Source organism: Canis aureus, chromosome 16 (assembly GCF_053574225.1).
Source record: "Canis aureus isolate CA01 chromosome 16, VMU_Caureus_v.1.0, whole genome shotgun sequence".
Taxonomy (NCBI): domain Eukaryota; kingdom Metazoa; phylum Chordata; class Mammalia; order Carnivora; family Canidae; genus Canis; species Canis aureus.
The window spans coordinates 7,204,404-7,229,669 of NC_135626.1; the positions used below are offsets into that span (position 1 = coordinate 7,204,404).

General features: G+C 41.5%; 1 protein-coding gene across 19 annotated transcripts in view; it reads right to left on the bottom strand.

Annotated features, from left to right (window-relative positions):
* FNBP1 (formin binding protein 1) overlaps positions 1-25,266 on the bottom strand; it is a 152,486-nt gene that overhangs the window by 63,117 nt on the left and 64,103 nt on the right. For all 19 annotated transcript variants that reach the window (XM_077851026.1, XM_077851027.1, XM_077851028.1 and 16 more), the window contains 3 exons: positions 23,437-23,552; positions 10,947-11,003; positions 10,104-10,251 (listed from right to left, as the gene is read on the bottom strand). In XM_077851026.1, coding sequence (XP_077707152.1) covers positions 10,104-10,251; positions 10,947-11,003; positions 23,437-23,552 — 321 coding nt within the window. The remainder of the gene's footprint in view (positions 1-10,103; positions 10,252-10,946; positions 11,004-23,436; positions 23,553-25,266) is intronic.

Here is a 25,266-nt window from a genome sequence, read left to right on the forward strand (position 1 = left end):
GACTTGTGAAAATGCCTGATGGTATCTCAGCTGACAGCTAAACCTACTTTCCTTTCAACTTTTTGGTTGAACCTCAAAACTATACAGGTAAAACCTATACAAATAATAAAAGCATCCTTCCAATTTTTTGTTAGGATTCTCCCAGCAACCAGGGTCAGCTGAGATAAGAATCACAGGGAACCTAAAATAAGCAAGCACTAACTTAAAGAAAAACTACAATGACAAAGCTTCCAAGAAGGTTTCACTGCACTGCAAGAGATTATACTTAGGCTGTGAAGATGGTTATTATTCACACTCCACAATTAGGTACAACAGCTGCTTGCTTTTACTCTATTTTTATATAATTGACCATTAATTCTTAAAACTCCATAAAAAAAGCAAAATATGGCATTGATGTGAGAACAGCCACTTCCAAAAACAAAGTGGAAAAAAAAAAGAGAATAAACACTCAATTGAGGACAGTCAACCATCTGGAATTTTAAATAAGACTCAGATTCCACAGATGAAAACAAAGGAACACAAGACTTGAAAAGGGCAAAGAAAAAAGGAGCTTGCAGAAAATATGTCTGTGACAAATATTATAATTTCCTCAAAATCCACAGTGTGGTGGGTCTGAACACTAGCAGCCTCTAAGCCTGACTCCAGATTAATTAATGCAACTCTGCATCTCTGTGGCAGAGGCATGGATGGGGACCCTGGAGGAAACTCAAACATTGTCAGCCCTGCTTCAGGGAGGACTTCACTCCCTCACTCCAATCCCAAACCATAAACCTTGAAGTGTGATGGCAGTCAAATTCTGATTTACCCAGTATGGTCAAATGATTAAATCAATATGATTTATTCAGGAAGGTCCATTTTCTCCAGTCCATTTATAACACAAATACCTTTTCAGTGAACTTATTTCAAGTTCCTAACATGCCTACTTCCCAGTGTCATGCTTAGTTAACCACTCATCCCCCACCGACCATCTGGGCACCGGGCAGGGGACCCCATGCACGGTCCAGCAGCCAGTGCCAACTTGCCTTTACTCTGTCTCCCGGTGTGCCTTCTCCCCACTGCTCCTGTCATTCTCATGCTGGCTTTTGCTACCCAGACCGCTCCACACTTCACAATTTACCTGGAATCCAGGAGGCTTTTGTCCCTTCTTCAGAATAATCCCTTCTTTCATATTCCTTAAAATTCTCATTGTTTTGAAGAATCTTAATGAACCAATTTTTTTTTTTTAAGTAAGCTGGATGCCCAATGCTGGGGGGCAGAGGAAGGAGCTTGAACTCATAACTCAGAGATCAACAGTCACATGCTCTATGGACTGAGCTAGCCAGGCATCTCCTGAATGACTCTTAGGATGAAAGAATCTTAAAATGATCAATATCAAACAGTGAATGAATCATGTCCTTCACTTGACCCCTTCTGCTACTTCCAAACCCAGACAAGGAGAATCACCATCAGTAAGTTTCAGACACAGTGCCAGGTTGACCAAGGGTGAGACTTTAGGGGTGGTAATCCCCCCCCCCCACAGGCTGAAAGCTCTTACAACCGAATTCAGTCATTCATTCTACGCATATTAACTGCATGTCCCCACGTGCAGGTTGCTGCTCATGCCAGGTGGTGTCCTTTTAAAACCTATTGGACAGAGTGGTAAGAGAAAGAGGGCAAGGGGATGGGGGTGGGAGGGTGGGGGGATGAGGGGTGGGTGCAGCGGCATTTTAGATAGATCTGGACAATGTAGGCATGAACTTGAAAGGTCGGGGGAAGGAAACATCCTTTTGAGCAGCTGGAACAGCAGCGGAGATGTCCTGAAGCAGGAAAGGGCTTGGTGTGTGTGTGTGTGTGTTTTTTTTAAACAGATATTAAAGATTTTATTTATTTATTCATAGACACAGAGAGAAAGGCAGAGACACAGACAGAGGGAGAAGCAGGCTCCATGCAGGGAGCCCGATGTGCGACTCGATCCCGGGTCTCCAGGATCACACCCCAGGCTGCAAGCTGCGCCAAACCGCTGCGCCACCAGGGCTGCCCAGGCTTAGTGTGTTCATACAGCGGCTAATGCCAGTGTGATCAGACCGAGATGAGAGAGAAGGTAGAAGCAGGCAAGGGCTGGACCACAGACGGCTTCCCAGGCCACGTGAGCGTGAGGGAAAGCTACCAAAAGGCTGAAGAAAGGAAGGGAGGAGGTGGTCTGATGTGCCTTATCACAGGGTTGCGTGGGCTGCCGTGTGGAGAATGTACCGAGCGAACAGGGCAGGCACAGCAGAGGGACCAGGGAGGAAGCTGCTCCACTTGCTCATGGGACAGCTGGTGGCACAGGTGGTGATGGGGAGCTGCACCGTGGACCATGGGGTGAGCCTGGGAGCAGACGGATGAATTAGGAGGTCGGGGACAGTCCTCCAGGGGAGATGATGAGGACCAGAAGAGGGGTGAGAAGCGTTTGGATTCAGAACATTTGCTGAAGGTAGAACCGACAGGATGATATCATATAGAAGATGGGATGTGAAGGAAAAAGAAGCCCTGAGTGCCCTATGGTTTTGGCCAGAGCAACTAGGTTAAAAAGGACTGCCATTTACTGATCAGAGAAATGCAGATTGGAGTGGGGTGTGATAAAGGAGTTTGGGGGACCCAAAGTTTCTTTTTGGGTACGATAAAGAGACCACTGCATCTCACAGCTCTAGGGCATCATTCCAACTACTGCTGGGCTCCAGGGCCCTCGCTGACAATGGTGAGCTGGGGTGTCCTGGGATAGAGTCCTGCACTGGGCTCCCCGCAGGAAGCCTGATTCTCCCGCTGCCTATGTTTCTGCCTTTCTCTCTGTGTTTCTCATGAATAAATAAATAAGCTCTTAAAAAAAATAGGTTCTAAACATAGTTGGGTCAGTCCATGCTACAAAGCTTCTTTATGGGAAATTAAGCTCCTCCCTAAGTTCCTAAATAGGACCTACCCAATACCTAACTTGGAGTCGACTGTTCTTTTAGCATCAATTTTTAAACATCCCTGAAACCTCAGGGAAAAAATATAACTGGTCAATTCCAAGTAATGTGAGGTCTTGTAAGCACTCTCTGAGTTTATAAAAATTTTAGTGAGTCACTGAAGGTATTGTATAATTGTTTCCTCTAGAACTTTTCAGAAACCACTGCCAAAAAAGCGATTCTGCTCCTGGCCAATATTTTGTAATGAACCATACTTTCCACCTGCTGAGAGAAGTTTATTTGGAGGTTCCAGTAAATGTTGGCCGGAGCCTCCTGACTCCCCTTCTGGAGCTACAAATCTCCATAAATCCCTCTTATGCAGTTAGTGGTGATCACTGTGGATAGCCCCTGAGACAGACTCAAAGGCTGGAACTGAACCAAACAATCTCTCTGAAATTCTCTAATAATCTGATTCAATGTGCAAAAATTGATAAGAGTGTATTTACCATAGTTCTTACAGAAGAACATATCTGATAGCAACTCCGAACTACCCACATCTCAGATCTGCTAATTCACCTCCACGTTGATCATTTCAGTGACTTGGGAATCTCATCTCTACTTGACCAAAGTTTAATTAAGAACCATAAATCATGTAGGCTTTGACTTCATACTCTCTGGGAATTTAGCTTGGAGGAATGATCCCCACCCACACACTCAAAATAGCTATTAAAGCAACAAGTTCTCTGTAGTATTGTTCATATAACTAAAAGTAAGTAAATAGAAACTGGGAATAGCCTATAGATCAAATATTAAAGAATTAGTTAAGTGAACGATAATAGCATTAAAATAATGCATTGCCACTAAAATTCCAATTATTAAAACTACATGTTTCATGCAGAAAATGAAAACTGCTTTGATATTAAATTGGGAATAAAGAAAAATATAAATTATATCTACATATGGCTAAAATGCTTAAGTGTTATATATATGTAATATATTTATATAGAGATATTGCATATACATATCTATACCCGTCTCTATACATATCAATAGATCTTTGTCTATAAGGGACATCTAGAAGGTAACTTGGAAAAAATGAGTATTTTGTTTTATAAAAATTTTAAGTTTTTGTTCTTTCACCCAGAGTTTTGGTAACATTCTTTAAAAATATTGGTAACTAGGGCAGCCCCGGTGGCGCAGTGGTTTAGCACCGCCTGCAGCCTGGGGCGTGATCCTGGGGTCCTGGGATTGAGTCCCAGGTCCGGCTCCTGCATGGAGCCTGCTTCTCCCTCTGCCTGTGTCTCTGCACCGCCGCTCTATCATAAATAAATAAATAAAAATCTTTAAAAAAAGCAAATAAAAAAATAAAAATATTGGTAACTAATAAATGAATCATAGGACCCTCCACCTTCAAAAAAGGGGGGAGAGTACATAAAAGGACTAGAAGTTCTTTTTTTTTTTTTTTTTTAAGGAAGCTCCTTGCTGAGCATGGAGCTCAGTGTGGGGCTTGAACTCACAACCCTGAGATCAAGACCTGAGCTGAGATCAAGAGTTAGATGTTTAACCAACTGAGCCACTCAGGAGCCCCAAGAAATAGAAGTTCTTTTTGCATGTGGTCAGCTAAAAGAGATGAATATCATATTCACCGTAAATCTATCAAAATCTAGGAAAATCAGGCAAGTATAAAATTTCTAGAATTTACACATTAAAACTACTCATGTTGCCTTATAAAGAATGTTGATTTCCCAGTAATTTCTACAGAACACCAGTAAGTCCTAGACATTGTGACATAGTACAGATTTATTGATAATTTACATTTGCAGACAAAAAACTGAATACAAAGCAAAGGAACTGTCACTGTGTACTTTGATTTATCTTCACCCAAAGACTGGCCACTGAGTCTATTAACTTCAAAGAGAATGTAAGCATCTCGCCAAAAATATAGTTTCTGCAGTGGAGCCCGTTAGGTGAAGAAATTAAGAGCTTCCTCATTGTGGGCTCCCAGGACTACTCACACTTCCCGATGGGAATTGTCGCTGGCTCAGACATCAGGCAGGAAAGAACCTAAACTCCTTGCAGACAGCAAGTCAAGGTTTCCTTTTAAAGTAGTTACTTTTGAAAAATCAATGAATTTTCATAAAAGTGAGCCTACAGATTTCTGTCTTGGGACAAACACTGGTTAATCATAATACTATGTGACAGAGCTACATGTAATGTGGGAACAAAGTCGATGTGGACATTGCTCCCTAAAACCCATCTTTTCTCCAAAGAACATAAACAGCAAGTATTATCCTATTTTACAATGAGAGATTTTTAAGATTTAAAGGACAAACAGCTGGCTCAGTATCATAAAATGGCCCCCAAGATGAGAAGAATGTCCATCTCTCCCTCTACTTCCTTCCTTCTTTTCAAATCCAGAGGGAAGGAAACATCTTCTGCAGAATGAGCTATTTATTTTTTTGCCATGCAGACCCTTATTAGAGATTCATCTATTTAAACATAGCAAAACCTTGAGGAGAAATAATTTCACAGCAGTATTCCAAACTGAACTTGGAAATACTCTATACAGTAATGAGATCCAGCAGTAATCCTGTAAATTCAAAATCATCCCTGTAGGCAGATAGGATTTCGCCGCTATATCAAATGGCCCAAAACATATTATACTAATGGTTAAGACTGGTACTTAAGCAAGACATTATTTCTGGTCAGCTATGAGAAATACTAGCTAGACCTAAAATGGTGAAAGCAGCTTGTTTCAATGCCATCCACCAATTTAACATTTTTAGAAAGGTCTCTTTAAATGCACTGGGCCATATTATTATGATATATGGTCACTGGGAAGCCTGTGTACAGTCCTGCTTTCTGTAACAAACCCTGATCAGAATGCTCTGGGGTAGGGGCGCCTGGGTGGTTCAGTCGGTGAAGCATCTGCCTTCAGCTCAGGTCATGATCCCAGGGTCCTGGGATAGAGCCCCACGTTGGGCTCCCTGCTCAGAGAGGATCCTGCTTCTCCCTCTCCCTCTGCTTGCTGTTCCCCCTACTTGTACTCATTCTCTCTCTCCCTCAAATAAATAATTAAGATCTAAAAAAAAAGAATGCTCTGGGACAGAAAGGAGATTTTGTACAGAGAAACAGAATGATCATGATAAGAGCTACCGAGGATGCATGCCTATGTATCAATACACCCAAGTGCGATGCTCCTACGTGGCCTGCAACAACCTGGTAAGGTGGTTGTGATCAGCTCTCACTACAGACTCAGAACTCCGGGTTCAGAGAGCCTTTGTAACCTTGTCTGATGTTTCACAGCTGGTCGGCTACCAGAATCCCGAGCCCATTTGTTGACCGGAATGCCTGTGTCCTTTCCTCTCCTGGCCTGACAGCCATAAAGGGAGCCGTGAACACACTACTGGTTTGGGTTCTCCCTTTTCTAGAGAAGATCTGAACCATGCTATCAGCCCTTCCTGGCAGCACGGCAAAAAAGCCAACTGGATATGACACCAGAAGACCTGGATTTGAGTTCCAACTCTGTTGTGGGACTTCTGCTAGTCACTAATGTCACCAGAAAGTGGAAAAGATCCCATTCTACTGTGTTTTCAAGAGTCATCTTTTTGAAAATAAGTAAGATCACTTGCTAATAAGAGTCAGGCAAGTCAAAAGGGAAAGCTCTAAAGGAGAAATATTGATTATTTCTATGAGGTTCGACTTCAAGGAGCGCTTTATCTACAGCTAACTGCCCGTGAAGATGTTCACAGTGTATAACCTGGCATCCTTGGATGTGGGTTAAAGAACATAACTCAGTGGAAACAAAAACATGCATGCGAACATGCATGGGCTTAGAGAGACACCCAGCTGCACCACCTTGTACGGGACTGAATCCCAGCCTTGCCACCTCCAGCCTCCTGGTCTGGGGTAGAATGTGTAATGTCCCAAGGGGTGCTATTAGGATGAAATAAAAGCCTAATAGATATTGGTGATTATAATCCATAAAAATGAAGACTTGAGGACAAGCAATTAAATAGCCAATATTATCAGAATAATTTTTAAAATCACACAGCAAAGCAACATATAACATAATGCCACAGTATGCAGTCATTCAAAATAATGGTAACTATTACACAGAAGAGAAGCAAAAATGTTCATGATGCATTGTATTAAAACAAAAGGGATACGCATTTGCCTATTGATTCTTTCTAGAATTTTAAAAGGTTTCGAAATTTCCTAAAATGTCAATTTAATGTAATGACAAAACATTTCAAGAGAGCATGGTCTTTGCAGTTCTTCCTAGCAGAACATCTGACTCAGAGATGTGTGCTTGTAATTCTCCCTAAAATAAAAGGAACACTACGTATTGCAAGATATTATTTAATGTGTATCTGTATCACCTATAATTTACTCTATAAATTACTATAATTTCTGATTAAATAAAGGGAACAGAATTCAAACTACAAATATGACTGTACGAAAAACATATGATTAGCAGTGAGTGAATAAAAACAAAAGGACCAAATCACAACACAAAAAAGAAATAACAAGGATCCTCAGCTAGTGACACAAAGTCTAAGAATTAAGTTGAGTCTAAGACTGCTTCTCTCGACTTCCTAAATTTTTCTCCCACCCTGGGAGTATTTCTCAGGAGCCTGCTTCGTCCCAGCCTGGCACTCTTCCAGGTGCTCAGGATACGAGAATAGCCCAGAAAATTCTTGCCCTCGTGGAGCTTACATTCTAGAGTGAGATGAAAGAAAACAAACAAACACATAAAATGTTAGATGCTGGTAAGCACTATGGGAAAACAGTAGAGCAGGGAAGGTGGTGGAAACAAGGAGAAGAAGGAGAGGTGGGACTTTGTAATTTTTTTTAAAAAGCTTTTATTTGGGGATCCCTGGGTGGCTCAAAGGTTTAGAGTGTGCCTTCGGCCCAGGGCATGATCCTGGAGTCCTGGGATTGAGTCCCATGTCAGGCTCCCTCCATAAAGCCTGCTTCTCCCTCTGCTGTGTCTCTGCCTCTCTCTGTGTGTGTCTCTTGTGAATAAATGAATAAAATCTTTAAAAAAATTTTTTTATTTGTTTATTCATGAGAGACATAGGCAGAGGGAGAAGCAAGCTCCCTCCTGGGAGCCTGATGCAGGACTCAATTCCAGGACCCCAGGATCATGACCTGAACCAAAGGCAGACACTCAACCACTGAGCCACCCAGGTGCCCTGAGACTTTGTAATTTTAAATAGGTGGACAAGACAGACCTCAAGGAGATGATATTTCCAAGAAAGAAGTCAGCAAGTGAGCTCTGCAGAAATCTGGAGGGAAAGCTTTCCAAGGAGAGAAAAGCCAGTGCAAAGGCCCTGAGGCAGGATCACACAAGGCAAGGATGAGGAGCAGCAAGGGGGCCATATTGTTGGAGGAAGAGAGATTCAAAAAAGTAACAGGAAGCCAGGTTATGTGGGTTCATATCTCATGATTCACTCCAGAAACAGAATTTATACTTTGTACTAAGGTAATTGCAGAGAGTTCTTGTTTAGGGTGGTGGCTAAATTTCTAAGCTGTATGGGTGGATGCAGGTCAGTCAAGAGAAACAAAGCATTGCACAAAGAAACAAACAGGGAAAAGGTATTAACTTTGCAAGGTTGAGGGAAGTTCAAGAACCCAGGGAAGCAGTCCAACATCATGTTCAGATTTATTGTATTTGCTTCATGATTACATTAGGCATTTGTGGTTCATTCTGAACCTTAGTATTCTGTTTCACTGCTTCCTTTCCATCACAGAAAAAAAAAAAAAAAAAGATCTTTAATGAATGGCCTGGAAGATGCTGTCATCTAACTTGGGGCTCTGGGGCAGGGTTTCTCAATCTGGGCACTATGGACATTATGGGCCAGGTAATTCTTTGTTGATGAGGCTGGCCTGCTCACTGTAGGACGTTTAACAGCATCTCTGGGTTCTACACATCAGATGCCGATGGTAGCCTTCCCACCCCCATCTAATCCCCCAGACAACCAAAACTATCTCCAGATACTGGCAAATGTTGCTGAGGTGGCGAGAAAAATTGTGCCCTGTTGAGATCACTGCTCTAATGTGAATAGATAAAAACTTCATCTCAGTTTATGAATTGTGTTTTATTTATATATATATTTTCCAGACGAATGGGTGATCTTAAGGGCACAAGTCTGTTCCTAACTATTAAACATACCCAAAGCCATGTGCTACCTACTTACAGCTTAGATAGAAGTAAACCCTTCAGATGTTCCAAATACTTTCCTGTCTCAGGGCCTTTGCACTGGCTGCTCCCTCTATTGCTTGTCCCAGGCCACTCCTATTCATCCTTGTTAAAACGTTAGGTGGTAAGGGCCTTGGCAAGCTGCTCCCGGATTCTGAGCAGGAGCATGTTAGGTATTCCTATCATCTGCTCCCATAGCACCTGTACTCATACTTGTAGCAACTATCACAGTTGCAATTAAGTAAATATTTTGGTCATTATTATTTAATATCTCTCCCCATTTCAGCAGGAACCACATCTTCCCTGTTGGCTCCTCCATCTCCAGCAGACTAAAAGAATTACAGTGGACTCAAATTTAAATGAAAAAAGTATTATCACTGGCCAGCTTTACTACTTTATTACTGACAAATTATGACGTACCGAATAATTGAGCAGAGAACAATGATACAGACCACAGCTTAAAAATAGATCTTTTAGGGCAAAACCTCGACTATGAATATACTTTGTGTGAGCATACATTTTTCTCCTTTGTTAACAATAAAAGCTATGAAAAGATTATAGTGAAGGTAGGAGGAACACAAATGGTCCTCTCCATTAGAGGATGAAGGAGCCAAAGAACAGAGTAGATGTACCTGGGATCATCTTTCTAGTTTTTTGAACATTTTATAAGGATTTATTTTAATACTATGTATTCCACACCGCATATATAATCTTATATTGCTTACTCTTTTTATGACTCTTTTTATGTCCTCAAATATAATTACATTCCTCAAAGGGATTAGCATCCTGGCAGTCCCCAGATAAGTTTCAGTGGCTGAGGGACCCTTAAAAAGACCTAGAAACACCTTCTAAGAACAGAGTCCATAACTTTTACACGATTCAGTTCAAGTTCAAGACCTACCACCTTATATGACTGTATTTAATTTGAAAGCTTCTAGGGATATTCCCGTTACCCCTGGTCCATCGCTTATGAAGAAAAAACATATTTTTCTTACCGATTTCCTCTCTTGCTTCAGTTCCTGGACGTAGCGGGCTAACTCCACAGTGATGTTTGAGGTCATGTTCTCAGAGATAACTTCATGCTGCCCAGCATAATCGTTCATTTCGTTCAGGGTGGAAAGGAAGGCTTTGCACGCCGTATACCTGCGGAAGTGAACACACGCCACTCTTTTCAAACAATGCCCCGTCCCTTCTGTATGTGCTGATGAAATATTAATTAAAATCAGGTTAATGTGCATTGACCTCCCATAGGATCCTGACAGTTCATTACTCATGAGTGTTCTCGTTGAAAAGGCTCAGAATTAATTACAACTGAAACACTTTGCATTTTGTGACACTGAATCACTCTACATAAGCAGTACTTGCCTTTGTTAATACTTGGTCCAAATATGACCCCCAAATACCTTTACCTGCTATAGGTACTAATGCAACGGATGTTTAGATCTAAATTAGAGACATAATACATTATAAGGGCTGTGCACGGTAAGGGGCCTTAATTTCTAACTGAAAAGGACATATTTCTCAATGAAAGAGACTCTTGATATTATAAAAGCAAATCAACACTGTGGAATGCATAATCCACACTTCCTGTATTTGCTTAGATTATATTCTAAGCTTTTTCCAATTACCTTAATTGAAACAATCTGGAATAGGTCTAGTGACTCAGCATAAGTTAGTTGAGTAGGGTTTTTATTGTTCTCACTGCCAATTTTACAACTAGCACAAATATAAGCGGGGAATGCAGCTTCTTTTTGCTGATTTCATTCATCCTTTCCTTCATCCTTATCACGATGGGTATAAAGATATCACCACATAATTATCAGCATTATTAAACAGACCTGTATTCTTCTTCCTCCTTTGAGTTCTTCTTAGGCTGGTATTTCTTTGCGAGGTTCCTAAAAGAAAAATGCAGACCTGTCACCTTCTATAGAAAGATGATTGAGAAATCAAAAAAGAAAGATGGAAGTCAGTGCTTTTGCTTATGAGAAAAAAAAAATCACAAAATACCCACAACTGAAATTCATTTATTTCCTTCCTTTTTTTCCCCCCTCTTTTTAAGTCATCTCTACGCCCAATGTGGGATTGGAACTCATGACTCCAAGACCAAGAGTTGCATGCTCTTCCGACTGAGCCAGCCAGGTGCCCTTGCTTCCTTCCATATTTCTATATGAGTGATAAAGCTCAGGATATGAAGGATCACACAGCTTTGAATCTTTTGCTTCAAAGGTAGAGCACATTAAGAACAGAAAGGGCCAGGCAGCCCCAATGGCCCAGCTGTTTGGTGCCATCTTTGGCTCAGGGCGTGATCCTGGAGACCCGAGATCGAGTCCCATGTCGGGTTCCCTGCATGGAGCCTCCTTCTCCCTCTGCCTGTGTCTCTGCCTCTCTGTGTGTGTCTCTCATGAATAAATAAATAAAATCTTAAAAAAAAAAAAAAGAACAGTAAGGGCCACCAGCTGGGTGTTAGCCTGGCTGTTAAGACCTGACTTTAATTGGAGAGTATAGACTATATGTATACATGCAGTGGCTTTCACCTGTAGCACTGAACTTTCCTACCAGGCCACCGTTCCCTCCTGATCATCTTCACGATGATCCAAGGAAAGCATATGGACTATGTCAAAATGTTCAAATTAAAAATCCAGGGGATCCCTGGGTGGCGCAGCAGTTTAGCGCCTGCCTTTGGCCCAGGGCGCGATCCTGGAGACCTGGGATCGAATCCCACATCGGGCTCCCGGTGCATGGAGCCTGCTTCTCCCTCTGCCTATGTGTCTCTGCTTCTCTCTCTCTGTGACTATCATAAATTAAAAAAAAAATCCAAGTGCTGGGTGCCTGAGTGGCACAGTTGGCTAATCATCCAACTCTTGGTTTCAGCTCAGGTCATGACCCTGGAGTCATGGAATTGAGCTCTGTGTTAGGCTCCATCCTCAGTGGAGAGTCTGCTTGGGATTCTCTCTCTCTCTCTCTTCCCCTCTCTCTCTGCCCCTCCCATTCATGCTCTCTAAAATAAATAAATAAATCTTTAAAAAAAATCCAAATGCCAGTGACATGTTGTCAAGGCTGTGTGGCTGCTCCCACAAAAGAGATAATGAAAAAGAAAGGAATTTGGGGGATGTTTGTGCTAAGACATTTAATTAGGAACTTTCAACCTGCCTAGCAGGTTTGCACTGAACACACTCAGATGAGCCAAAATCACTTACATTTCTCTTCCTAATCTCACCTCTGGGTCAAGAGTCCAGATAATCTCTATATTCAACATGCTTAAATTTACACAAAAACCAGGAGGTAAGGCTGAAAACACAAAACTCACTCACATGGGTCTCACTGGCTGATTTCTCATGGGACCTGACTTTAGTGGCTACACTTTATGGAAATAGTCAGAAGAGGCTGACTAATGGTCCACAGTCAGGGTCTTCACTTGACCGCATCTCAGTACTCACTTCCCTGTTTATCCCATGTTTCTATTCCTCTTTTCTAGTAACTCCTTTCATTATTTCACATTCTTTCATTTCCCCTGAATCTACAGATTGACCTAGAAAAAATACACCACCATAAATTTACAATTTTGATCATGGTACACTTTACAAAGTGGACATGATTTCATCTCTAACAGGTGCTACTAGGTGACATGAGGCAATGGACTTTAGTAAAAAGGACATTGCTCTAGGATGGCATGACTCCAGACAAATGACTGAGCAAGTCTGTGGGTCCAGCTCCTCATTTGTGCATTCAAGGGGGTTGGATGAAATGACCTCTGTTGTTCCTTCAAGTTTGGAAATTCTGGGAGAATATGTAACACCCAACAGAATATCGATTGTTGCAACTTAAAGATATGAAGGATGCCTGGGTGGCGCATTCGGTAGAGCCTGACTTTTGATTTCGAGGGTCATGAATTCAACCCTGACATTGGGCATAGAGCTTACTTAAAATAATAGTAAGAAAATAAAAGTAAACTGAAGACATGAGTATATAATTTCAAAATTATAATTAATTTTTAACTATTAGGGACACCTGAGTGGCTCAGCAGTTAAGTGTCTGCCTTTGGCTCAGGGCATGATCCTGGAGTCCCAGAATCGAGTCCGTCAGGCTTCCTGCATGGAGCCTGTTTCTCTACCTGTGTCTCTGCCTGTGTCTCTACCTCTCTCTCTCTCCGCTTCTCATGAATAAATTAAATAAAATCTTTAAAAATAAATAAACCATGTCACATTTTCTCTGCTGATACTCTGGATGCATAGTACAGTTACCTAATAACCTAGGTCCAAAAAAAAATGTTGAAAAGCAGTTATTTCCTTAAAAATGTGGTTTAGGGGCCCCTGGCTGGCTCAGTTGGTGGAGTACACAGCTCTTGATCTCAGGATTGTGAGTTCAAGCCCCACACTGAGTATAAAGATTACTTAAAAATAAAATCTTTGAAAGAAAGAAAGAGAAAGATACTTGAAAAAAAATAATGCAAAGGAGAGAAATCATCTTTGCTGAAAGCAGAGTAAAGCTCTTGAGTTAGTTTACCAATATCACTCTTTAAAAGGTAGACTTAATAAAAATAGTCCATCTTAGTTATGGGTGGCAGGGATGGAGGGGAACACATGGAAAGCAGATGTCTATATAACCAAAAAGTTTTTTCCACATATACATAGAGAGGCATATATGGGAGACTGGGGTATTAAAAACCCTAGTAGCTGCATGTGAGAATATTTTTTTCTGTAGAGAGGAAGAGGGGTGGGAGGAAGGTGGGGGGAGGGACAGAGGGAGAGGGAGAGAGAATCTTAAGCAGGCTCCACACCCAGTGAAGACCTCAGTGTGGGGCTTGATCTTATAACCCTGATATCATGACCTGAGGTGAAATCAAGAGTCAGATGTTTAGTCAACTTAACTACCCAGATGCCCCTGTATGTGAGATGTTTTTAATGCATGGTTTAAAATATTAATCATTTCTTCTGTTAACTATAAATTATAAATTGAAAATATCACTTCTAAATTCACATCTTATATAAAAATTCTTTTGAAACTTTAAAAAAATATATTTTATTTATTTATTTGAGAGATGGGGGAAGATAGTGAGAATGAGCAGAGGCAGGGGAGAGGGAAAACAGGCTTCCCACTGAGCAGGGGGCCCCATGAGGGGCTCGATGCCAGGACCCTGAGATCATTACCTGAGCCAAAGGCAGACACGTAACTGAATGAGCCACCCAGGTACCCCTGAAACTGTTATTTCAACGATTTATTTAAATCCACATTTTCTGGGGCACCTGGCTGGCTCAGTCAGAAGAGTGAGTGACTCTCGATCTTGGGATTGGGAGTTTGAGGCCCACATGGGCTCTAGGGACTACTTAAATAAAACAAACCAAAAAAAACCCACTTCATATTTTAAAAATGTATTAAAAATTAATAAATCCACATTTTCCTTTTAGCTTCTGGTCTTAAGCCTTCATAAAAATAATTTAAATTTTGGGGCAGCCCCAGTGGCGCAGAGGTTTGGCGCCGCCTGCAGCCTGGGGTGTGATCCTGGAGACCGGGGATGGAGTCCCACATCGGGCTCCCTGCATGGAGCCTGCTTCTCCCTCTGCCTGTGTCTCTGCCTCTCTCTCTCTCTCTCTCTGTGTCTCTCATGAATAAATAAATAAAATCTTAAAAAAATAACAATTTAAATTTAATATCCAATTGAAGGAAATGTAGCTTGAATATATTCAGGTAAAACCAGCACTCTTTAAAAAAAAAAAAGATTTTATTTATTCATTTGAGACAGAGAGAGAGAAAGAGAGAGCATGAGCAGGAGGGAGGGGCAAAGGGAGAAAGAGAAGCAGATTCCCTGCAGAGCAGGGAGTCAAACATGGGGCTCTATTCCAGGACCCAGAGATCATGACCTGAGCTGAAGGCAGGCAAGACACTTAACCATAAGAGCCACCCAAGTGCCCCCAAACCAGCACTCTTTATAGTTCCTTCTTACTAGTCCAATCCTAACCAGGATTAAGGACCACGGGTGATATTCTGTTGTGGGTGACAGCCTGTAAAGACCATCAAGTTGTGATGAATGAGTATCACTTTGACCATGTTAGCATATACAGCATTCAAAATGCTTCTTAAAAGCACCAATGAATAATTCACTCTATAAATGCCAGCAGAAAACTAAAAGCTTAAAAGGTCTGGAAGGGAAAATCAAGATATTTCTCTCAGGGACCACTAGAAAGAAAGATCAACTTTCATTTCCATTCTCTGGAAATGGGCTTTCTCACTCTATTTTGTATGAGGTTACTCAAAAAACAAGCAAGAAAAAAAACCACAAAGAGTAGTTTTAAATTTATGGGATCTTTCTAAGAAATTTTAAGTGTTTTATATATTAAACTTGCTCTTCAGACAGGCTAATTAAGAGGTAAGAGAAAAATATAATCCTCTCATAAGGATACTGGATTTTAAACTTGGTTGATCTGAAGAGCCACAGGGAAGCTTAAAAAGGAGATACCTGGGCCCAGTTCCAGGCCCTCCGAAATGGAAGGTCCAGGGTTGGGTCCAGGAATGTTTTGTTTTTCTTTCTTTCTTTCTTTCTTTCTTTCTTTCTTTCTTTCTTTCTTTCTTTCTTTCTTTCTTTCTTTTTCTTTTTAAAAAAACTCACCACAAGATTTCCAGATAAAGACAGCAAAATAAAATTTGATCAGAGAATTGTGCTTTTCCAAAAAGAGGTGAAAAGGATGAAGCACAGAGAGTATCTGCCCCAAGTTGTGTTACTATTGAATGGAAGAATCAAGAGTTCATTCCAGGTCCTGGGGCTCTAGTGTCTGTTCTCTTAACCACTTCACTGACCTGCCCATATTGAACATAAGTGAGGAGAAAAGATATGATATGTAACATGGAAGAGAAGGAAGGAAGGAAGGAAGGAAGGAAGGAAGATTGGCAGGAATGAAGGAAAGGAAGGAAGGAGGGAGGGAGGGAATGATAAAAACAAAAAACAAAAAAACAACAAAACAACAAAAACACCCAATCTGGAAGAAAAGAAGCAAAAGCAAACTCCTCCAGAATATTTTACACTACTGACAAACTTAATAAAAACACAAAGCCAATAAAGCAAAGAGTTCCCAGACCACAAACTAAAATAGACCACAAAACTAAGGAAATGAACTAAGAACTAAAGCACACACTACAGAACTAATAAATGAAGTGGGCTGGATACCAAATTGAACAGAGCAAAGTTTTGAGATAATCAAAATGAGGAAAGCAACTAACAAAAGCAAAAAAAAAAAAAAAGAAAAAAATTTACCTAAAGAACAGAACTCTCTGACATGAGGAAATCTCGTATCTCTGCAGTATGTACAACCCAGTAAGTAGTACAGAAAAAATATTTAGATGGAATTGAAGAACATTCCCCTGAAATGAAGAGTTGAATCTGCATATGAAAGGGCTCTAAGGAAACAGACAAAGAATGATCAACCACAAGGCTGAGCTTGGAGATGTTATCAAACTGCTAAATGGAACAAAAAATTCTTCACATATATTGTCAAAAAAGCAAGTCACTTACAAAGAAAAAAATATCTGGCCGGCTCCAGACTTTTCCACCAAAAAACAATGCAGCAGCAAAGTTTGGAGAGAAAGAAAACATGACTGGAGAACAACCAGGCCAAATTATTATCAGGTGGGGGGTATTCTCAAACAGGCATGAACTCGAAGATTACTCCACAAACTCTCATTAGGGAAGGAAATATTTGCATTTATTTTTGATGCCAAGAGACAGTGGAGAGGCTGTGGTAGAAGGAATGGTGGTGAGAATACATTTATATTTAAATACAGAATTAAGGGGCGCCTGGGTGGCTCAGTTTAGCATCTGACTCTTGGCTTTGGCTCAGGTCATCATCTCAGAGGCGTGGGATCCAGCGGGGATCGGGCTCTGTGCTCAGCACAGAGTCTGCTTGAGTCTCCTGCTCTCCCGCCCCCCCTCCCCCACCATGCACACACGCTCTCCCCCTCTCTCTCTTAAATCTAAACAAACAAATAAATAAATGCAGAATTAAGACAAATTAACTGTGGGACCATGTTACAGAACAAATTATATAACTCAATTAGAAGAGGAGGCAAAACATGTAAATATTATTTTCTCTATCTTACTTGGCAGTGAGTCAGTTGAGTCTGTTTAAAATTATAACATGGAGTTAAAATGAAAACAGAAATGACATCCTGCAAGTTTTCCATAATCGTTCTGCTAAATCTTATATATAAGAGTTTAATATTTATGGTTTGGCAAATCCTTCCATTTGCTTTGTATGTCTTTTTTATTGTGAAAGTAAATGTAAGTTGAATTCCTTATATATACAATATGCATTATGTTTTATAAAATGATTTCTATATAATTACCCTTTATTGACAATGAACTCCAACTTAAGAAAAAAGCTGAGCAGGACATGGATGATTCATCAAAAAGGAAGTAAAATGGCTCAAATGTATAAAAACAGACTCAATCTCACTGATAATAAGAGAAACAAAAATAAGACTCAGACTCTCCAATTTTTACTTATCACATTGGCAAAGATAAAAAAAGACCAGCACCAAGAAGTACAGAGGGTCAAGGTAAGTAGCACTGCACATGCTCTGGTATGAGCCACAAGGGTCATGGCCTCTCAGTGGCAATTTGGGGAACTCTATCGGAACCAGAACACTCCTTTTAGGAACAAAGTCTTTAGACAGTCTTGTCCAAGTGGATTACTCAAGGTTATTGCAGCTTGGTTCAGAGTTGCAAACAATTGGAAACAATTAACATGTCCACCAACCCAATGTGATATTCTAAAACCGCAAAAATAATGAATCCTCAGAACAATCTCCAGGATGTATTAAAGCAAGGGCACACAGTACTGCTGGGGAAACAAGGAAGAAAACACACCCTCGTGTGCCTGTGTTGGCATAAAATTTCTCAGGAAGGATAAACAAGTGACTGATAACATTTATTGTACCCAGGGACAGGGTAAGAGAAGGGACCCTTCATGGTACACCATTTTATTTTATTTTATTTTATTTTATTTTATTTTATTTTATTTTATTTTATTTTATTTTATTTTATTTTATTTTATTATTTTATTTTATTTATTTATTTTATTATTTTACTTTATTTTATTTTATTTTATTTTATTTTATTTTATTTACTTTTAAAATATTTTATTTATTTATCCATGAGAGATACAGAGAGGCAGAGACACAGGCAGAGGGAGAAGCAGGCTCCATGCAGGGGTAGCCCGATGTGGGACTCAATACCAGGACTCCAGGATCACTGAGCCGAAGGCAGACACTCAATCGCTGAGCCACCCAGGCGTCCCTCATGGTATATCATTTTATACCTCTGGAATTCTTAATCATATGAGTTCATTATCTGGTCATAACAAATAATTTGCTTTTTAAAAAAAAATTAACAGTTGAACAGGCAATCAATAATTGGTGCTCTTAGATAGGTCATATGAGATGTTTTAAAACTTTGTTAGGAATTTGACCTTACATTGCCTTGAAGAAATATTAAATAACTCTGAAGTAAGTATAACAAGGGTCAGTAAATTTTTTCTGTAAAAGATAAGATAGACTTGCAAGTAGGTCACATGGTCCTGTGGCAACTAGTCAATTGAAATTGTTTTTCAGAAGCAGCCATAGACAATACATTAATGAATGGATGAGGCTGTGTTTCTATAAAACTTTATTTACAAAACCAGGCAGTGGATGGATTGGGACTTGGCCTGTAGTATGTCTAAACCTATAGAAATCAGAGCCCTAATTATCATCCTTTGCTTCTAAAATCAGTTAGCATTTCTTTTCCTCTAATGTTAAAAAAAAATTAAAATGACTTAATACCAGAGGTCTCCCCAAAAAGATCATGTTGCTTTTTCAACATCATACTGCTATTTCAAGCAAGCATTTATGGACTATGCATCAGTCACACTGGCCTTTCCATTCCTTGAACATGTTTCCGCCTCAGGACCTTTGCACTTGCTGATTCTTTGGCCTGGAAGAGCTATGTCCAGACTTTGGCATGCCTGCCCTCTCTGTCCTTCTGTTCTCAAGCAACAGTTTTCCCTGTCCTGTCTAGTTAAGTAACCCCCACCCACCATCATGCTCTATTACATCACTGGCTTTTCTTATCTGGGATGATAAATGTTATCTTTAAATGATTTGATATTTTGCTTATTTGCATGTGGAGTCTATTTTCCACAGTGAGAAGGTGAGCTCCAAGGTATCTCATTCCTTAGAGCTCCCCTGGAACTCTGTTGACGTATTATTGGTTGTTCTGTTTGTTGGTAAGCCCTCATCAGCTCTCACAGCCTGTGCAAACACATGATTCTCCTTGAAGCACTAAGGACCAAACATCTTAGATCCGGACCTGTCAATTCACTCTTTCTACAACTATTTACTGAGTACCTAGTATGCATCAGGCATTGTCCCATACTACTGGGATACTCTAGGGAACACAACTCAAATCCCCTGCCCTAAAGGGGCTTCTTCCATTGTAGTGGAGAGCAGTGGAAAAAATGAGCAGTAAACATGATATCTAAGAAAATTATAAAGAATGTTAGGAAGTTATCAGTGCTATGGAAAAGCCATAAAGTACAGCAGATGAGGTAGGCCTCACTGAGCAGATGACATCTGAGGAAAGACTTGAAGGAGGCAAGGGGGTGGCCCTGTGGATCGAGGAGAAGAACATATAAATGATACCCACATGGAAAGGTGAGCCCTGGAGTGAGAGCATGCCTGGTGTGTACAAGAAACAGCAAGGAGGCTGGTATTGCTAGAGCAGAGAGGAGGGAGAAGGAGGAAAGAAATGATGTCAGAGGTTGGGGGATATGATCACATAGGGCTTTGTAGGACATCCATGGTAAGGATTCTAATTTACGGAGTAAAATGGGGAGTTGTTGGAATTTTGAAGAGACTGCCAAGATCTAGCTGCTTTGTGGAAAACAGACAAGAGGAAATAAGAAGGGAATAAGAGAAACCAGTTAAAAGCCTCATAATAACCCAGGTGAGAGGTGATGGAGACTGGACCACGGTGGAGTTTACCAGTAGGGGTCAGATCCTGCATAAACTTTCGAAGTACAGTCACCAGGACTTCTCGATGGCTTAGACTGGGGATGAGAGTGGGTAGTGGCAGAGAAAGAGGGGAGCCAAAGGAGACTCCAGGGTTTCTGACCTAACAAGGAAGGAGGCAGCTGCCCTCAAGTGCCTAGGGAAAAGTTGGGCTATGCAAATATAGATTTTAAGTGGACAGATTCGGTTTCAGACACGTATTTCAGATAGGTTTTAGACATCCAACTGGAGATGATGCATAATCTGTGTCAGAGTCCAGGATAGAGGTCTACCTTGGAGGAACATATCTGTGAGCCATTGTCACAGAGATCATAGTTAAAGCCGGATGAGATTCTCGAGGGAATACAGATCGAGAGGGTAAGATGACAGGGACTGGGTATTAGCGCACATTGGATGAAGAGGCAGGGGGAGAAGGAGAACCCAGCAAGCAGGGTGAGAAGGAACTCCCAGTGAGGTAGGAAGGAAGCCAGATTGGAATTTCAGAGGCCAAGAGAGAAGGAGGAAGAAGCATCTACCTCGTCAAAGCTGCTAATGGGCCAAGGACTCTGAACTGAGGATAGGTGACTGGGTTGAAGGATATGGAAGTCACCTGAAGAGCAGTTCAGGCTGAGTGGTGCAGGGTTAGTTTAACATAGAGAGAGGGGAGGGACTGGAGCCAGCAAGGAAGATACTCCTGAGAAGTTTGGCTGGAAAGGGGAGCAGAGAAATGGTGGCAGATGGTGAGGGAGTGAGTTCAAAGGAAGTTTGTTTTTGAAGGACGGCATGCTCATGTGTCGATGGGGATAATAATCCACCAGAGAATGAAGAACTGAGGGCATGGGAGAGAGAACCACTGGGGCTGAGTTCCAGAGTCAGAGGTAGAGGTGACACCTGGTGCACAGGAGGGGTGCCTGGATTTAGACAGAAGCATCTCGGGGCAGGGGGCACAGAGACATGCGGTCAGATGCTGAGAGTCTGAGGAAGTCGTCTTCTGACTGCTTCCATGTCTTCAGTGACATAGCAAGCAAGTGGTGAGGATGGGAAAGGAGGTGCTGGATTTGCAGAAAGGGGAGATGCTGAGTCACTTGGGTGAGTGGGGAAGCAAACCCCCAAAGGAGAGAAGATGCTTATGTATCAGCACTGCAGCTCAGTATCAAGGAGAAGAACAGTCTGAAGGGTTAGTAATCATCTTGAAGGCATTTGTTCAATCACTCCTGATCCTGTATATCACCTTCTCCCAACAAGGACAAATTGAGACACCTCTTAGGGATGTAATAAAACAAATGTTAATAGTTAAATCTCAGGGGGCACCTGGCTGGCTCAGTTGGTGGAACATGTGACTCTTGGTCTGGGGGTTGTAAGTTTGAGCCCCACTTTGGGCGTAGAGCCTACTAAATATCTATTTAAATCCCAGGAAAAGTACTTATCAAGAGATTACCATCAGAACCCTAATACTAATCCTCTGTTTCAAGTTGTGAAACATGATCTACAAGAGGGCAAAACATCAATGGAGAGCCATTATACTTTACCCTAAACCCACACTGGAATTTGCATTCTTTTCCAAGAGCCTCCCATTTTGTTACTTGCATCCTCCATCCCTCACCTAGGGTGATGAGAAAGGGCAAGAAGCCAGAGTGTGATCCAGAGGAGGAACTAAGAAAGGCCTTTCCCTTCGTGATACAGAACGGAGCAGACACTTGTTAATGCTGAATTAATGGCATCTAATCACAAACCTCCCAAACAAAACAAGATCGTGACAAAGGTGTCAGGGAAGACAAGCGTCAGCTAATAGAAAAAGAGAGACAACAAACACAGATAAATCCATAAGGCAAGGCCGTGTTTAGGCTAAAGATGTATGTATCCCATTTTCATAGGAAAGCCATTTTATGACTACCAGTGCAATATTTAGATAATCAGCATGAAGCAGCCCCTTCCCTATTCCTACATTCAGGATGAGAGGCTGATTCATATACGCAGTGCTAGAAATCGATCTGGATTCAGCAAGTCATAACCGTTGTTTCATTGAGCAATATGTTTTATGTTTTATTTACTCAATGGAAGCAAAACTTGTCATCCATAAAAGCAATCCATATGCACCATTCAGGTGCTTATTTATAAACAATACCAGCTCTAAAAGAATCTACCTTCTCTCAGTGACACATGAATATACTCCTTCTACAGACACTCTTTGGGTTCAAATTAAATGTTTCTATGCCAAAAGTCATCTGGATCTTTATCAGGTTTCTTTTTGTGTGTGTGTATGGTGGGGGGGGGGGTGTCAGATCTTTAATAGGCCTTAAAACAATCTGCATAGACCAATTCAACCAAACAAGAGATCATTAAAGATTGTGCATGCCACATCAAGTTCCAGCTTTGTTCTACCAACAACTTTTACACATTTTATCTAAAAACACACATTTCTTGGATAATTTCATCGTTAAAGATGTAAGAGGTCCAAGCACTTTTAAAATGCTGCTCCACAGGACTCTTACAGGCTGCTGGATGGAGGGTAGATCGGGAGAAGCATTTTGGAAAACTGTTTACTTAAAGCTAAACATCAATGACCCCACATTTCCACTCCTGGGTGTAGACAGACTTTATAACCCCACACAGGGGACAAGCAATCGCCAGTGGCAGCGGAATGGATGGACTGTGGTATACTCACACACCCAGATGCCAACCACCAATGAAAAGAAGCTACCACTGTATGCAGCCACATAAATGAATCTCACAAACATTAATGTACAACAAAAGAAGGCAAATACAAATAGTGCCTAATAAGTGAAATATGTTCACATGGGGTTCAAAAACAGACAAGACTGTCTGTGTCATTCAAAATCAGAAGAGTGTACAACCATGGGAAGAGGGTGATGCACCAGAAGGGCAGGGGGCCTCTGGGGCTGGATTTGCCTGTTTCTAGTATCTGGGTCCTGGTGACACAGGGGTGTTCACTCTGAAGATTTCTGGGGCTGTACACTTAGGATGTGTACTTCTCTGCACAGATACGTTATATTTCAATTAGGAGTTTTCTGAAAAGAATATACTTATTTTTCCAAGTATATTCAGAAAATATCCTTCAAAAAAAAAAAAAAAACCAGAGCCGGAGGGCAATAACTTAGTTTTTATTTTTATTGTTCCATGAAAATGAATTTTCTATAGTAAAAGCAATGATTTCTGTTCAAATATATTACCTCACATAAAAGAGGAAATGAAATATTTAAAGGACTATACATTCATAGTATAAATGAGAATATAAATTATAGTTACATCCATTTTGCAGTTAACCAATAGCCTTTTTCTATATCAACTTACCTGAGTTGCTTTGCATAGCTGAGTTCGATCTCTGTCCTCTCCTTTACAAATTTGATGTATTTCTCAAGAATGTCAATTCCCCACTGTGTGTGTTTTTCTAAGTTGTCAAATTGATCCTGTTTAAAAAACAAAGAGAGAGAGAGAGCTTATAATCCTTCCCTGTGATTAATATAATTTCAGTGAACAATTCTCTCAACAATATGTGGCTGCGTAGAAAGCAGTTCTAATATTTTCCATGATTGTACTGGGTGCTTTTCTTGTTGAGCAGTTTTAAATCAACATTACCAAATTTGGTTCGAAAACTGCCTGGGGTACTGAACTCTGACCCATTTGTTCATGTTAGAAACATGGTTTGGGGATATAGTTAACGTCCCGGTGAAAAGGAAAATATCTTTCCCAGATTCCAAAAGCCGAGAAGTGAAACACCCAGATCAACTCAGTGGTGCTGCCAGCACCTTACCTGCTATCTCTGATTCCTAACAGCTCATGGAAATTTGGGGCAAGCAAATGGGAGGAAGAGGAGTTGAGGAGTTACAAAACGCTGCTTTCTTCAAAAAGATAAATAAAATGACTCATGTGGACTTTATTCAAACATTGAAACATTTATCAACCCCACACTGTGTCAGGAAAGGAGCCGGGTAACCGATGAACAGAAATAGAGCCCCATCTGCAGATGCCTGCAGGTTCCTAGCCTGGAAGAATGAGAGGAGTATTCTAGCCACAGCTACTGCAAAGGCATGGACATATCCAGGAGTGGGGAAGGGGGGGGACTTGTCAGGCTGGAGCCAAGGTGGGGCCTGGGTCCCACCATCCAAGGGAAGGATGGTGGTGGGTAAGAAACTAGACAGATTCCAGCCCATCACCCCAGGCCTCAAACAACGAGCAAAGTAGTTTCACCTCTCTGAAGTGGGCACAAGTGAGCTGCTGAACCTGCAAGGGGAGAGGGCACCCCCACAGACGTGTTTGGAATCGCCAGGAGGTGGAAGCTGGGAGATGGTTCCCTAGTCCAGGGGAGGGAAAATGGGAGGAGAGGGAAGGACGCATGGACCTGAAACAACTACAATCAACTCATCTCAGCTGCCGATTGCAGGAGGAGGCTGCAAAGGGATATGAAGGAGAAGCGGGATTCTGGGGGCCTCCCTGCCTCTGGCTCCTGGGACTAGAGAGCCCAGAGGTAGCGTTTGGGGTGAAGTGGCATGTTGCTCGAGGGAGTGTCAGGTCCAGGAGGGAACTGGAAATGCAGATCTAATTCGGAGTTCAAGGCGGGAGGCCTGTGGGCTAGAGTTGCTGAAGCCACAGCCAGGGATCCAAGAGTAAAGCTGGCTGCAGCTCTGCACTGAGTTAGTGAGGAGGGCCTGACCCACAGAGCCCACAAAGGCCTGGGCAAGTAAAGGGAGTGTCAGGGAAGGGGGAGCTGCCACGAAAGAAAGGTGTCTGCTGTCTCCTGGGGCTGTGTGTGTGGCAGGAATAGAAAATGCAGGTCTGGCCCCAGCCTGGGACTTCACCACCGAGGGCCACTGAACATAGCCCAGTGTATAATCATTTGCCTAAAGATTCAGCATCAATCCCTGTCTAATTTCACAACTCAGTCATGAAGACCATGTCAAATGGGAAAAGAGTCCAATCGAGCATAAAAATACAAAGCCACAATTTAATCCTGTCAAAAGCGTGTGTGATCCAACAGGACACACTGGGTGCCATCCCACAGCTTGTTTTTAAAACCTAGCATCTTGGGACGCCTGGGTGGCTCAGTGGTTGAGCATCTGCCTTCAGCTCAGGGCATGGTCCTGGGGTCCTGGGATCCAGTCCTGCACCTCCCTTCTCCCTCTG